General features: G+C 38.1%; 1 protein-coding gene across 3 annotated transcripts in view; it reads right to left on the reverse strand.

Annotated features, from left to right (window-relative positions):
• EAF2 (ELL associated factor 2) overlaps window positions 1-16,172 on the reverse strand; it is a 40,727-nt gene that overhangs the window by 8,571 nt on the left and 15,984 nt on the right. For 2 of the 3 annotated variants that reach the window (XM_054246051.2, XM_002758747.5), the window contains exons 3-4: window positions 6,890-7,026; window positions 4,552-4,694 (exon numbers count right to left, since the gene is read on the reverse strand). In XM_054246051.2, the coding sequence (XP_054102026.1) occupies window positions 4,552-4,694; window positions 6,890-7,026 (280 nt within the window). The remainder of the gene's footprint in view (window positions 1-4,551; window positions 4,695-6,889; window positions 7,027-16,172) is intronic. The other variant, XM_017965191.4, reaches the window with a different exon arrangement.

Below are 16,172 nucleotides of genomic sequence, written 5' to 3' on the forward strand. Positions count from 1 at the left end.
TTCAATATATATGCCTGACTTGTCAATGCATTACCATTTCAAGTAAACCTCATATCCATGTAGGTCCACTTTGAAATATTATTTTGGGTATCAGAAGGTATTATCATTTTTGTTTCAGTTATCACATATGATTTAGAAAAGTCATGAAGAAAATCATAATCAATTGTACTTATTGATATATTTGCTCTTTCTGTTGTTTCTCTCTTCCTGATATTCTAAGATTCCTTCATTTAACGTTTCTCTTCTGTCTGAATGACTTTAAACATCCAATAATTAAGGATAGTTTCCTAGGAATAAATTCTTTCAGTTTTCCTTTCTGAAACAGGCTATTTGCCCCTCATTACTGAAGAATCATTTTGGTAGATACAGAATTCACACTTAACATTTTCATTTCTTTCAGCACTTGAAAAATATTATGCCACTTTCTTCTGGTCTCCATGGCTTCAGATGATAAATCTGATGTTAACTGAATGGTATTCCTTCACAGGTAGTATGTCATTTCTTTCTTGATTTCAACACTTTTCTCTTGGCCTTTAGTTTTCAGATGTTTCATTAGGATGTACCTTGGTTTCTCAGGGTTTATCCTATTTGGGGTTTGTTCAGGTTTTCACATCCGTGGGTTTATGTTTTTCATAAAACTTGGGAAGTTTTTGTGTATATTTCTTTAAATGCTCTTTTAACCCTCCTCTCCCTCTTCTTTGAGACTCCAATGACACAAATATTGGATATTTTGTCATTCTTCCACAGATTCTTGGGGAAATGCTCATCTTGTTTCAGTCTACTTTCTATTTTCAGGTTGAGGGGATAATATACATCCTCAAGTAAACTGATTCTATCCATACCCTAGCAATGAGCCTATCCAGTGAGTACTTTTGTTGTTATTCTATTTATCAGTTCTATAATTTCTATTTGATTCATACTTAAAACATCTGTTTCTCTAATGTGATTTTCTATGTTCTTTTTTTCTCATTTATTTCAAGGGAATTTATAACTAAACCATATTCGTGATAGTAATTTAAAGATCATTGTCAGATAATTCTAACATTTGATTCATCTTGGTGTTGGTATCAGTTGATTATCTTTTCTCATTCATGTGATTCTCCTGAATCATAAATTACGGTACAACAGGTCATTTTCTTTTGTTTCCTTATTTTTCTGAGATGGAGTCTTGCTCTGTTGCCCAAGCTGGAGTGCCCTGGCATGATCTTGGCTCACTGCAACCTCCACCTCCTGGGTTCAAGCGATTCTCTTGCCTCAGCCTCCTGAGTAGCTGGAATTACAGGTACTCACCACCACACTAGGCTAATTTTTATATTTTAGAGAGATGGGCTTTCACCATGTTGGCCAGGATGGTCTCAAACTCCTACCTCAATTGATCTGCTCACCTTGGCCTCCCAAAGTGCTGGGATTACAGATGTGAGCCACTGAACCCGGCCACAACAGGAAATTTTCTATTGTATCTTGGATATCTTGGTTTTTATGCTATGGGAGATCTATATGTTATTCAAATTTTTAATTTTAGTAGGCAATCACTCTGTTTTGCTTTAGCATGCATATTCTTGCCTAAAGTTGTAGGTTGTGGTTTAAATGACGATCATGTTTTCAAAGCTTTTGCAGTATTGTCTTGGTCTTCTTAAGTAAATCTCTAGCAGCTGGCATCCCCAATGATCCCTGCTGATGCTATGTAAAGGAAGAAGTGACTTCACCAGGAAAGAAAATGTGGTGTGTATAGATGGGGAAAGGGGGTCTCTTGCCTGGGATGAAGAGTGTTCCCTGAGCCAGGCAATTTTTTTGTTATTGGCTCCCCTGCTTGGAGAGGTGGAGGAAAGGAAAGTGCTTCCTAGCAAAGTGTTTGTTGTGGCAGAATTCCCCTTTATTGGTGCCATCCAGTCTCAAGATGTCTTTAGAGAGAGAAGAATCTTAAGTTAATAGGGCAAGGGGGCAGTTCTAGAGTGGTATGAATAGCCTTCCCAGGCTGAATGCTTATCATAATGGAATTCTACTTGCAGAGACCTTCTGGCCATACAGTGTCTCTGATGGAGGAGGGGAGTCTCAGGCCAGGCATACAGGGAGAATACTTCAAGGACTGCAACCACTTATTGTGGTATCGTCCTATTTGCTGGCATTCCCAGCTGTGAGTTGTCTCCAGGTAGGGGAGTGGAATTCTAGATCCATCTTATTTCTTAAAAAAAATTTTTTTTTCTGTATAAATGGGGTCTTGCTATCTTAAACTCCTCAAATGATCCTTCCACCTCAGCCTCCCAAAGTGCTGGGATTACACGCATGAGCCACACTGCACCTGGCCTCTTTCTTATCTCCTAAATTCAATTCTAGATAGTTCAAAGATATAAATATAAATATAAAGCAACAAAAATACTAGTACAACTGCCAGACATAAACTTGAAAAGATACTTCAACCATTATAACAGTAGTCAGTGGCACAGTAGGGTAAAGGAAGTATTTTATAGAATGTAATCTATGGAACATGTTATACAAATATCTCAAGGTAAATGAAGTTCAATTATCATACTAAGAAATAGAAAGCTTTATGCTTGGAGATCATGTTAACTTATCCCCTACAACTTTCTATTTTTTTAATTTTTAATTTTTGCAATTTTTAAAATTGAGATGAGGTTTCGCCATGTTGCCTAGGCTGTTCTTGAACTCCTAGGCTCAAATGATCCTCCCACCTTGGCACCCGCAAAGTGCTAGAATTATAGGCATGAGCCACTGGTGCCTTGCCTCCTCTACAACTTTCTTTTCTCTTAGTTATGCTTCAATGCAATGCTTTTATCAAGGTCTCTATTAAAAACTGCCACATAGAAGAACTTCTACTTGTACTGTAAAATTATTGTTGAGGACACTATACAAAGTTTAATGCTCCCCAAAGAAAGGTTCCATATGATGAATTCCTTTCAGAATTTAGTAACAGGGAAAAGTCCGATTCTTTGTAACCTACCAGATAGTACAACATATGTTGCTTGTGTCTCCCTTTTTTTTTTTTTTTTTTTTTGTCTTGGTGGCTAGAAGCTCAGAGCTAAATGAAAAAATTTTTTTTTTAATTTTTTTTTTTGAGACAGGGTCTCACTCTGTCATCCAGGCTGGAGGGCAGTGGCACAATCAAGACTCACTGCAGGCTTGACTTCCCCATGCTCAAGTGATCCTCCCACCTTGGCCTCCCAAGTAGCTGGGACTACAGGCATGCACCACTACACCTGGCTAATTTTGTATTTTTTGTAGAGATGGGTTTTTACCATGTTGCCCAGGCTGGTCTCAAACTCCTGAATTCAAGTGATCCACCACCTTGTCCTCCCAAAGTGCTGGGATTATAGGTGTGCAGCGCCACACCTGGCAATTTAATGTGTTAATGATTAGCAAATTTGCTTCCTCTTCCCCTTTAAAATCTTAATTTTCTGTACCAATATTTTGTATTCATTTATGTAAAGATATCATGATTTAAATCCATTTGAAGGCAGGCATGATGTAAAAAAAATAACATTTAAGACCCCTTGTACTGCCAAGGGTTCTGGACATGTCTTTCTTATTATATGCATAGGAGCTACTAATCCATTAGAGAATGAATATTATACTGGGCTTTGGGCTTAGAAAGGAACAATGAAATTGGACAGCTATGTGCAAATTTTAAGAAGGCAAAGCAAAGAAGCAAATATACTTTAGTGAACAGGGTCTCACTGCAGCCACAATTACTACAACATTAATATCCACACTGCAACTAGAAAAAAATGGATATTTAAGTTTTCTTATTTTCAAAAGGACTGTACCTCCCTAAAAATACCTCCCTGCTGAGAAGTAAGTAGCAATTCAGAAAAAGTTGCCTGCATATTCTGCTTACTACATCTCCTTATTTCCCTGTGGAATTGATGACATCTTAGACATCTACAGTCTGGCCATACGTAAAAAGTTTTGACAGGAAGATGCTGTGAGGAATTGAATTTGAGTCATTACAATTGCCAAAAAGAAGAAAACTCCAGTTATAAACATCTAAACAGTCATTTTTTTACCCTGAATAGTCATTTTCAATGATACAAATTATCTTATATGGATATTGTTTACATAAAACTAAAAATCATAAGCTATATCCTTACGCCAGAAAAATGCATAATTTCAAAAAATATTATACTCTCAGTAAAAGTTTATAATTAATACCATTGTTAATTAAAATTTAAAAATTCACTTAAGATTTCTTTTCTTTTTTTGAGTTGGTGTCTTACTCTGTTACCCTTGCTGGAGTGCAGTGGTGCGATCTCAGCTCACTGCAACTTCTGCCTCCTGGGTTCAAGTGATTCTTCTTCTTCAGCCTCCCAAGTAGCTGGGACTACAAGCATGCACCACCATGCCCAGCTAATTTTTGTATTTTTAGCAGAGACAAAGTTTCACAATATTGGCTAGGCTGGTCTTGAACTCCTGACCTCATGATCCGCCTGCCTTGGACTCCCAAAGTGCTGGGATTACAGGTGTGAGCCACCGTGCCTGGCCTTAACATTTCTTAATTATCTCTTATAAGTGTTGTCTCATATACTTAGATTTTACCTCTTTCAATATCATCTATTGGAGATGCTGGGGACATCTTATCTTCAGACGGAGAATGTTTTACAAGATTGGGAGTCCTGGCTGAATTCCACATTTGTTGTTGCTGTTCTTTGCGATACTGAATTTTACTGCTTCCTTCAACTCTGCAATTAAGAATATGAAATATTAAAACAGGTATGACAGCAATGTAACAAAAATTTCAACTTACAAAGTTACTAAAATCAACCACTTATTCTTTTCCTAAACATCTTTAGAATAATATCCAAAATTAAAACATTAATTTAGTTCATCATTTAACAAGTATTTGTCAGGTTCTGTTTCTGTGATACACATGTCCATTGAGGGATACAAATGAGAACAAAAACAAAACCCGTGCCAGGCTTGGTGGCTCATGCCTGTAATCCCAGCATGTTGGAAGGCTGAAGTAGGAGGATTACTTGACCCAAGGAATTCAAGACCAGCCTGGTCAATACAGTGAGACCCTGTCAATACAAAAAATAAAGTAAAATAAAAATATTGGCTGGGCATAATGATGCATTCCTGTAATCCCAGCTACTTAGGAGGCTGTGGGAGGATCATTTGAGCCCAGCAGTTTGAAGCTGTAATAAGCTATAATTACACCACTGTACTCCAGCCTGGGTGACAGAGTGAGACCTGTCTCAAAAAACAAAAACAAAAATCCAGGCTGGTACAGTGGCTCACGCCTGTAATCCCAGCACTTTGGGAGGCCGAGAAAGGAGAATGGCCTGAGGTCAGGAGTTCATGACCAGCCTGGGCAATATAGCAAGACCCTATCTCTATTTAAAAATAAATAAAACAACAACTAAAGAATAAAGCCATTGCTTAAATTGAACAGATAAGGCATTCACAAATGACTAAAATAAAAGGAAAAACACAAGTGTATAACAGGTACAATATATTCCCTAAGTTCTAAGATTATTATTTCTGTTAAAACTAAATCACTTCTACATTTTCCATTCATAACTTAAGATAGACATAATAAAGGAGATTCATATACATTTCTCTCAACATCTTTAAGAAGAGTATATAACAAAAGTATGCTTGATTTTTGCCTCTCCCATTTCCAGTCACCAAATCCTATCAGTTCTTCCTACAAACAATCTTCAGACCCTCATTTTTTCTTCATTCCTGCTCTCAAAACTCCTGGTTTATACGTTTTTCTGATTCCTACATTGTTGTCATTTATTCAGTTTCTCTACTGAATTAACGTTTTAAAACAAACTGTAAACATGCCAATCCCTGGTTAAAAAGACTTTAATATGTAACCACTACCAGCAAGATAATGTCCTAATTTCTTAGTTAATATTGATGGCATTAACCTCAACCAACAAAGTTACAACCTTACCTCTAGCCCAATATCAACATCGCCCCCTACTTTCTAAAACATGTACACAGGTACAGAGATAAACCTCTGCTCTGTTCAAATAGGTCTTACTGGCCCTGAATAAGTCAGATATATTTCTGCCTTCAAACTTGGCTTACATCGTCTTCTCCTTTCTACTCAATTAAGCTGGAATTTCACAAACCTTCTTCTAGTATGAATCACAGCAGGGCATGAGTGGTAAAGGTGAGGAGATATTAAAAAATAGAGTTTCCCAGGATCCTTCCCTGACTTAAGGTTAGATTTGGGAATTAATTTTTAACAAGCACCCAAGGTAATTCTTACGATCCCAACCTCCTCTTAAGGTACATCAAAAATGTCTCCCTGAATGTTCCAATCTACCATTACTTCTCCTTTTTCTTAATTCCTAGAGCAACTTTTGTCTATACTATTTGCATGGCTTTTAGAGCAAATATCATTATATTACATGGCAAGTAATGTGTTACCTATTTCCAAAAAGGATTTGAGATGAGTATATTCTCCTATTGACTTTTTAAATGGAATAGTCTGTTTATCTGATTAAAATGCAGAAGTTTTGAGGTGTTTGCATAGCAAACTTTCCTTTTTCTAGTACCTTACACATTATAGGTATTTGATAAATATTTATTAATGAAGATGAAATTATTTTAGAGAATGTATAATGGCTCTTTTCAATCCAGTTATATGAAAGTATCTACAACAGAATAAAAAGTATAACTATACCTATAGAAAGCATTTAGAAGCAAAACAAGCTTTTATATATCACAGGATGATGTGGTAAAAAGCTTTTGGCTTAGAATCTCCACCAAATTTAAACTTAGAAAAAGATTAAAACGTTTTTGTAGCACACAGAAATAACCCCCTTGTATAATAATGTTACTTAATACAGTCAATTTTTCTTAACATTTCCTTAGAAGTTTATGTTTATAATATAATTTATTTCATTAAACCACATACCTTGTTTTTTTTACAGTGATGTTGCTGCTGAGTTTTTCTAGTCGACATTCTCCAGTATCATGGTTAATAATCAAAATGCATTCTTTTAAGTAAGGTTTTTTTGAACCTTTGAAAACAGTTACTGGTGGAGTTGAACCCTGTTTAAAAAGTTAATTATTATTACTGAAAATTTACCATAGGAATTCAGTTGGGAGGGCCTTTGAAATCTTGATACTGTGTTTCTCCTTCTATGTTATACTTCAAGTCACCTATAAACGACCTAAATTTACTACCCTGGATCCAAAAAGAGTGTAGTAAAAAATACAGCTGAAGATAGGCTGAAATCTCAAAGGTGCTATCATTGAGGAAAGGGAAGAGAGGAGGTACTCACCTTGGGCCAGTGAAGATTTGTTTCACTGGCCTATAATGAGCAATTGAGATTCAATTTGAATATAACTAAACCAATGTATTTTATAAGGAAATAGAGCCTTGAATCATATTTTCTATGCCTCTTCTTTTTTTCTTTCTTTCTTTTTTTTTTTTTGAGACAGTCTCACTCCATTGCCCAGTCTGGAGTACAGTGTCACAATCTGAGCTCACTGCAACCTCCACCACCCGGGTTCAAGTGATTCTCCTGCCTCAGCCTCCAGAGTAGCTGGGACCACCATGCCCAGATAAAATTTTGTATTTTTAGAAGAGATGGGGTTTTACAATGTTGGTCAGGCTGGTCTCAAACTCTTGACCTCAAGTGATCACCCACCTCAGTCTCCCAAAGTGTTGTGATTACAGGTGTGAGCTACCGCATCCGCCCTCCTCTTCTTCCTTCTTATTGCTTTGTAAGTTTAATTTTTTTAAATCTGGCATTTTCTTAATGTAGCACCTCCCTATGCAGATTAAGCAACACCTCTTACACTGAACCCACTAATTAATTTTAGCATAATTAAAAGTGAGATAAGCAGACATTATGTGCTTAATGAGGTAATATGAAAGTACACAGCATCATCCATAAAATACTCTTGCCAAAAACCACACAAAAGCCCCAAAGAATTTAATTCTTATCAAACCCCAAAGAATATATAGTCCAGCCTGCCCTTAGAAATATAACTACCAGTTTACAGAAAACAGGAGGAATAGAGGAACAAGTTAAATATATCCAGATGGAAGTAATTTGAAGTCCAGAATGTAGATATATTCTCTAAGACAGATAAAACAGTTTTTCCAGCAAACCAATGGCATGAAAAAGGGAAGAGAGCCAAGTGCAAATATTGGAGTACATAAGTGGAGGATGCAGGGTGCTGAAGCAGGAGGACAGCTTGAAGCCAGTAGTTCTAGGCTTCAGTGTGTCATAATCACACCTGTGAATAGTCACTGCACTCCAACCTGGGCAACACAGTGAGACCCTGTCTCTAAAAAAAACTTAGAAAGGGGTGGAAAGGAAAGGAAGTGACTTTTAAATAAAAGAGACAAGAATATAATATTCAAATACAACATAGAAACTTTATTTGGATTCTAGTTAGGACATTTTACAGACAAATGTCTGTAAAAACACATTTTTGAGATCATCAAGAAATTGTGACTATGGACCAAGTATTAATTATGTTATTTGTGATAATAGCACGGTGCTTAGATAAAGACAGAAATGTCCTTATCAGTTAGAGATACATAAATAAGCATTTATGAAATGGCACATTTTCTGGAATTTGCTATAAAATATGCCGGGGGGAAAAGTGGTAAGAGAATAGATTAGAAAAAAAAGCAAAATGTTGATAAATGTTGAAGCTCACTGATGGGGTACGTGTTGTTCATCATACCATTCTTGTTGGCATAAAAGAAACCTAGATTATTACAAATAAACTACATCTACTTATATATCCTCCCTTATCTTCGGTCCTTGCCCTATCAAACCTGAAGGAATTTTATGTTTGTCATTCTTTTGCTTTATCCCACATATCTGTATTTCTAAACAATTATGAATATTTGTTTTTGAAGTTTATAAAGTACATTAAATTTTAATGAATTTATCATAAATAATTTTGTCAAATATTACAAAAGTAATAATAGTACTGTTAGATCAGGTTAGAAAAGCATGACTTTTAAAAAGACTAAAGGGATATATACTATATAAAAGTTTGGGGGAGAGAAGAAGATGGCGCTATAAGAGCAACTCAGGATTGCAGCTCCCAGTGAAAGCGCAGAGGGTGAGTGGACACCACATTTCCAGACTAATCTTTATTGCCCACAGATCAGGAGATTCCCAGGTGTAGGAGCCCCATGGGCTGCCAGCATGGCTGTTTGGGCTGGTGCTGCAGTGCAGCAGCACTCTGTATGAAATACACTGGTCTGGTTGCCCTGTTAAACTGGCAATTTGAGATCTGGGAAGGCAGATTAGCACATTCATCTGATTAAACGGGACTTAAACAGTAAGCCAGGCCAGGAGAATCCCAGGCAGCAACATTGTTTCAGCCGGCACAGTAGGTCGCTGCCAGGAAATCACACAGATCCCGGCGCCCTTTCAGCAGGTGACTGGAACACCTGGGAGAGAGTCAACCATTCAACTTAAAAAAAAAAAGGCTCTGAGGCAGGGAGCCAGGTGATCAGGCTCAGCAGGTCCCACCCCCCACAAAAACAAACAAAACAGCAATTGGAAACGCTCAGGGTTGAGAGTTTCACGGCAAGCACAGCTGAACCCAGGACAGTGCAGCTCGGTGGGGGAGGGGCATCCACCATTAACAAGGCACTCCACCCCTACGGAGGTACTCTGCCATTGCCGACGCAGCCTGTCATAACAGAGGGAGTCTGCCATTGCCACAGCAGTTCTAACCACACCCATATAAACAGGACCACAGGGAATTACACAGGACAGCAGGGTGGAGCCTAAGGCAGCAGGGCAGAGCCCAGAGCCTCTGCAAGCAGGCAGTGACTAGACTGCCTACTTGCTGGGCAGGACAGTGCAACAGATACTCATAAATAAAGCCCTAACTCCCCAGGACAGAGCACCTGAGGAAAAAAAGAAGCTTTACGAGTTCTGTTGCAGCAGACTTAAACGTACCTGCCTAGCAACCCTGAATGAACAACAGAGCTCACAGCTCAGCACTTGAGCTCCTATGAAGTACTGACTGTCTCCTCAAGCAGCTCCCTGACCCCCGTATATCCAAAGAGTCACCTCACAAAGGACTGATCAGACTGACATTTGGCAGGCATCATTCTGGGACAAAGATGACAGAAGAAGAAACTGGTAGCAACCCTCACTGTTTCACAGCTGCTACAGGTGTTCCCCCAGGCAAGCAGGGCCTGGAGTGGACCACAGCAGTCCTACAGCAGAGGGGCCAGACTGTTAGAAGGAAAACTAAGAAACAGAAATACTTCATCATCAACAATCTGGACGTCCACTCGGAGACCCAATCGGGAAGTCAGCAACTACTCAGACGACAGGTGGATAAATCCACAAAGATGGGAAGAAACCAGTGAAAAAGGAGAAAAACACCTGAAACTGGAACACCTCACCTCCTACAAGGGACCACAACCCCTCACCAACAAGGGAACAAAGCTGGATGGAGAATGAGTGTGATGAAATGACAGAATCAGACTTCAGAAGGTGGGTAATGAGAAACTTCCATGAGCTAAAAGAACATGTTCTAACTCAATGCAAAGAAACTAAGAACCTTGAAAAAAGATTTGAGGAAATGATAACAAGAATGGACAACTTAGAGAGGAATATGAGTGAATTGATGAAGCTGAAAAACACAACACAAGAACTTTGCGAAGCATGTATAAGTCTCAACAGCCGAATTGACCAAGCTGAAGAAAGGATATCAGAGGTCGAAGATCAACTCAATGAAATAAAACAAGAAGGCAAGATTAGAGAAAAAAGTGCAAAAAGGAATGAACAAAGTCTCCAAGAAATGTGGGACTGTGTGAAGAGACCTAATTTATGTTTGATAGGTATACCTGAATGTGACGAAGAGAATGAATCCAAGCTGGAAAATACTCTTCAGGATATTATCCAGGAAAATTTCCCCAACCTAGCAAGGCAGGCTAATATTCAAATCCAGGAAATACAAAGAACACCACAAAGATATTCCTCAAGAAGAGCAACCCCAAGGCACATAATCGTCAGATTCACAAGGGTTGAAATGAAGGAGAAAATGCTAAGGGCAGCCAGAGAGAAAGGTCAGGTCACCCACAAAGGGAAGCCCATCAGACTCACAGCATATCTCTCGGCAGGAAACCCTCAAGCCAGAAGAGAGTGGGGGCCAATATTCAACATCCTTAAAGAAAAGAACTTTCAACCCAGAACTTCATATCCAGCCAAACTGAGCTTCATAAGTGAAGGAAAAATAAAATCCTTTGTGAACAAGCAAGTACTCAGAGATTTTGTCACCACCAGGCCTGCTTTACAAGAACTCCTGAAAGAGGCACTACACATAGAAAGGAACAGTCAGTCTCAGCCATTCCAAAAACATACCAAATGCTAAAGAGCATCAACAAAATGAAGAATCTGCATCAACTAACGAACGGGCAAAAGAGCCAGCTAGCATCAAAACGGCAGTATCAAATTCACACATAACAATATTAACCCCAAATGTAAATGGGCTAAATGTACCAATCAAAAGACACAGACTGGCAAATTGTATAAAAAACCAAAACCCATCAGTGTGCTGTATCCAGGAAACCCATCTCACATGCAAGGATACACAACGGTTCAAAATAAAGGGATGGAGGAAGATTTACCAAGCAAATGGAGAGCAAAAAAAAAAAAGCAGGAGTTGCAATTCTCGTCTCTGATAAAATAGACTTTAAAGCAACAAAGATCAAAAGAGACAAAGAAGGTCATTACATAATGGTAAAAGGATCGATACAACAAAAAGAGCTAACAATCCTAAATATATACGTGCCCAATACAGGAGCACCCAGATATATAAGGCAAGTTCTTAATGACTTACAAAGAGACTTAGACTCCCACACAATAATAGTGGGAGACTTTAACACTCCACTGTCAATATTACACAGATCAACCAGACAGAAAATTAACAAAGATATCCAGGACTTGAACTCAGACCTGGAACAAGCAAACCTGATAGACATTTATAGAACTCTCCACCCCAAATCCACAGAATATACATTCTTCTCAGCACCACATCACACCTACTCTAAAATTGACAACATAATTGGAAGTAAAGCACTCCTCAGAAAATGCAAAACAACTGAAATCATAACAAACAGTCTCTCAGACCATAGTGCAATCAGGTTAGAACTCAGAATTCAGAAACTAACTCAGAACCGCACAGCTTCATGGAAACTGAACAACTGGCTCTTGAATGTTGACTGGATAAACAATGAAATGAAGGCAGAGATAAAGAAGTTCTTCGAAACCAACAAGAACAAAGACACAACATACCAGAATCTCTGGGACACATTTAAAGCAGTCTCTAGAGGAAAAGATATAGCAATAAGTGCCCACATGAGAAGAATGGACAGATCCAAAATTGACACCCTATTGTCAAAATTGAAAGAGCTAGAGGAGCAAGATAAAATAAACTCAAAACCTAGCAGAAGACAAGAAATAACAAGATCAGAGCAGAACTGAGGGAGATAGAGACATGAAAAACCCTTCCAAAAACCAATAAATCCAAGAGTTGGTTTTTTGAAAAGATCAACAAAATAGACAGACCACTAGCCAGATTGATAAAAAAGAAAAGAGAGAATAACCAAATAGATGCAATAAAAACAATAAAGGGGAAATCACCACAGATTCCACAGAAATTCAAACCATCATCAGAGAATGTTACAAACAACTCTATGCACATAAACTAGTAAACATGGAAGAAATGGATCAATTCCTGGACACTTGTGTCCTCCCAAGCCTAAACCAGGAGGAAGCCAAAACTATGAATAGAACAATAACAAGGTTTCAAGTTGAGGAAGCAATTAAGAGCCTACCTCACAAAAAAAGTCCAGGACCAGATGGGTTCACAGACGAATTCTACCAGACACACAAAGAGGAGCTGGTACCATTCCTTCTGAAACTATTCCAAATAATCCAAAAAGAGGGAATCCTTCCCAAATCATTTTATGAGACCAACATCATCCTGATACCAAAACCTGGCAGAGACTCAACAAGAAAAGAAAACTTCAGGCCAATATCCATGGTGAACATAGAAGCAAAAATCTTCAATAAAATACTGGCAAGCCGATTGCAACAGCACATCAAAAAGCTTATCCACCATGATCAAGTAGGATTCATCCTAGGGATGCAAGGCTGGTTCAACATACACAAGTCTATAAACATAATTCACTACATAAACAGAACCAAAAACAAAACCACATGATTATCTCAATTGACACAGAGAAGGCCTTTGACAAAATTCAACAGCCCTTTATGCTAAAAACCCTCAATACACTCGGTATTGATGGAACGTATCACAAAATAATAAAAGCTATTTACGACAAACCAACAGCCAATATCATACTGAATGGGCAAAAACTGGAAGCATTCCCTTTGAAATCTGGCACTAGACAAGGATGCCCTCTTTCACCTATTGAATATAGTACTGGAAGTTCTAGCCAGAGCAATCAGGCAAGAAAAAGAAATAAAGGGTATTCAAATAGGAAAGGAGGAAGCCAAATTGTCTCTATTTGCAGACGACATGATAGTATATCTAGAAGACCCCATTGTCTCAGCCCAAAATCTCCCAAAACTGGTAAGCAACTTCAGCAAAGTCTCAGCATACAAAATCAATGTGCAAAAATCACAAGCATTCCTATACACCAATAACAGACTTAAAGAGAGCCAAATCAAGAACGAACTGCCATTCACAATTGCTACAAAGAGAATAAAATACCTAGGAATACAACTAACAAGGAACGTAAAGGACCTCTTCAAAGAGAACTACAAACCACTGCTCAACGAAATAAGAGAGGACACAAACAGATGGAGAAACATTCCATGTTCATGGTTAGGAAGAATCAATATCATGAAAATGGCCATACTGCTCAAAGTAATTTACAGACTCAATGCGATCCCCATCAAGCTACCAATGACCTTCTTCACAGAACTGGAAAAAACTACCTTAAACTTCATATGGAACCAAAAGAGAGCCCACATAGCCAAGTCAATTCTAAGCAAAAAGAACACAACAGGAGGAATCACACTACTGGACTTCAAAGTATACTACAAGACTACAGTAATCAAAACAGCATGGCACTGGTACCAAAACAGAGATATAGACCAATGGAATAGAACAGAGGCATCGGAGGCAACACAACATATCTGCAACCATACAATCTTTGATAAACCTGACAAAAACAAGCAATGGGGAAAGGATTCCCTGTTTAATAAATGGTGTTGGGAAAACTGGCTAGCCATGTGCAGAAAGCAGAAACTGGACCCCTTCCTGACACCTTACACTAAAATTAACTCCAGATGGATTAAAGACTTAAACATAAGACCTGGCAACATAAAAACACTAGAAGAAAATCTAGGCAAAACCATTCAGGACATAGGAGTAGGCAAGGACTTCATGACCAAAACACCAAAAGCATTGGCAACAAAAGCCAAAATAGACAAATGGGACCTAATCAAACTCCACAGCTTCTGCACGGCAAATGAAACAGTCATTAGAGTGAATCAGCAACCAACAGAATGGGAAAAAATTTTTGCAGTCTACCCATCTGACAAAGGGCTGATATCCAGAATTTACAAAGAACTCAAACAGATTTACAAGAAAAAACCAAACAAGCCCATTCAAAAATGGGCAAAGCATATGAACAGACACTTTACAAAAGAAGACAGACATGAGGCCAGCAAACATATGAAAAAATGCTCATCATCACTGGTCATTAGAGAAATGCAAATCAAAACTACATTGAGATACCATCTCACGCCAGTTATAATGGCGATCATTAAAAAATCTGGAGACCACAGATACTGGAGAGCATGTGGAGAAATAGGAACACTTTTACACTGCTGGTGGGAGTGTAAATTAGTTCAACCATTGTGGAAGACAGTGTATCGATTCCCCAAGGACCTAGAAATAGAAATTCCATTTGACCCAGCAATCCCATTACTGGGTATATATCCAAAGGACTACAAATCGTTCTACTATAAGGACACATGGACACGAATGTTCATTGCAGCACTGTTTACAATAGCAAAGACCTGGAACCAACCCAAATTCCCATTGATGATAGACTTGACTGGGAAAATGTGGCACATATACACCATGGAATATTATGCAGCAATCAAAAACGATGAGTTCGTGTCCTTTGTAGGGACATGGGTGAATCTGGAGAACTTCATTCTCAGCAAACTGACACAAGAACAGAAAATGAAATACCGCATGTTCTCACTCATAGGCGGGTGATGAACAATGAGAACACATGGACACAGGGAGGGGAGCACTACACACTGGGGTCTATTGGGGGGAATAGGGGAGAGACAGTGGAGGGGGGAGCTGCAGAAGGATAGCGTGTGGAGAAATGCCAGATGTGGGTGAAGGTGAGGAAGGCAGCAAATCACACTGCCACATGTGTACCTATGCAACTATCTTGCATGTTCTGCACATGTACCCCAAAACCTAAAATGCAATAAAAATAAATAATTAAATAATAAAGAAATAAACAAATAAAAAGACTAAAGGGCATATCATGTTAAAGTTAATCACTAGAGATTTACTAAATGACCACTAGGAGGAGTATGAGATAAATTTGGTAATTGAAAATGCTGTAAAAGATGGGTAGGTTAGAGATTTCAGAAGGTGCAGAGAAAAAACTATAAATGTAAAATAAAGGAATAGTTTTTTGTGAGGTTTTTTTTTTTTTTTTTTTACCTCTCCCAAAGACTAAACTAATCTACATAAAATCAAGAATATACAACCCATAGATGGAGACATGTCTGGGCTAGCTCTAAAATGGTTAGATGTGGAGCACTTACTTGAAGCCCTGGGGAAGAGTCAGGAGCATGATCATAAGAAAACAAAGTGGGTCTACTTGGCTGGTTAAGTACATTTTTCAGATGTGTTGACTGAAACAAGTAAGATTCCCCAAAATAGTTGCCTAAGGACTCCAAATTACAGTTGATGAGAGATTTGTGTAACATATTCTTCTTAATGATAGCTGTAGTTTTACTTAGAATGGAATAAATCTAAAAATTACAATTACAATATATTATTGTTCTCTGAGCTCCTGAAAATAGGAACTAATCATTACTATTTAAAAAGTGTTCTCAGCACCTGAAGTACTAAAACCTTTATAAATATACAATAAATGTTAAATACGAACAATATAGACAATTTCTGGTCATAAG

The sequence above is a fragment of the Callithrix jacchus genome, chromosome 15, assembly GCF_049354715.1.
Source record: "Callithrix jacchus isolate 240 chromosome 15, calJac240_pri, whole genome shotgun sequence".
NCBI classification, from domain to species: domain Eukaryota; kingdom Metazoa; phylum Chordata; class Mammalia; order Primates; family Cebidae; genus Callithrix; species Callithrix jacchus.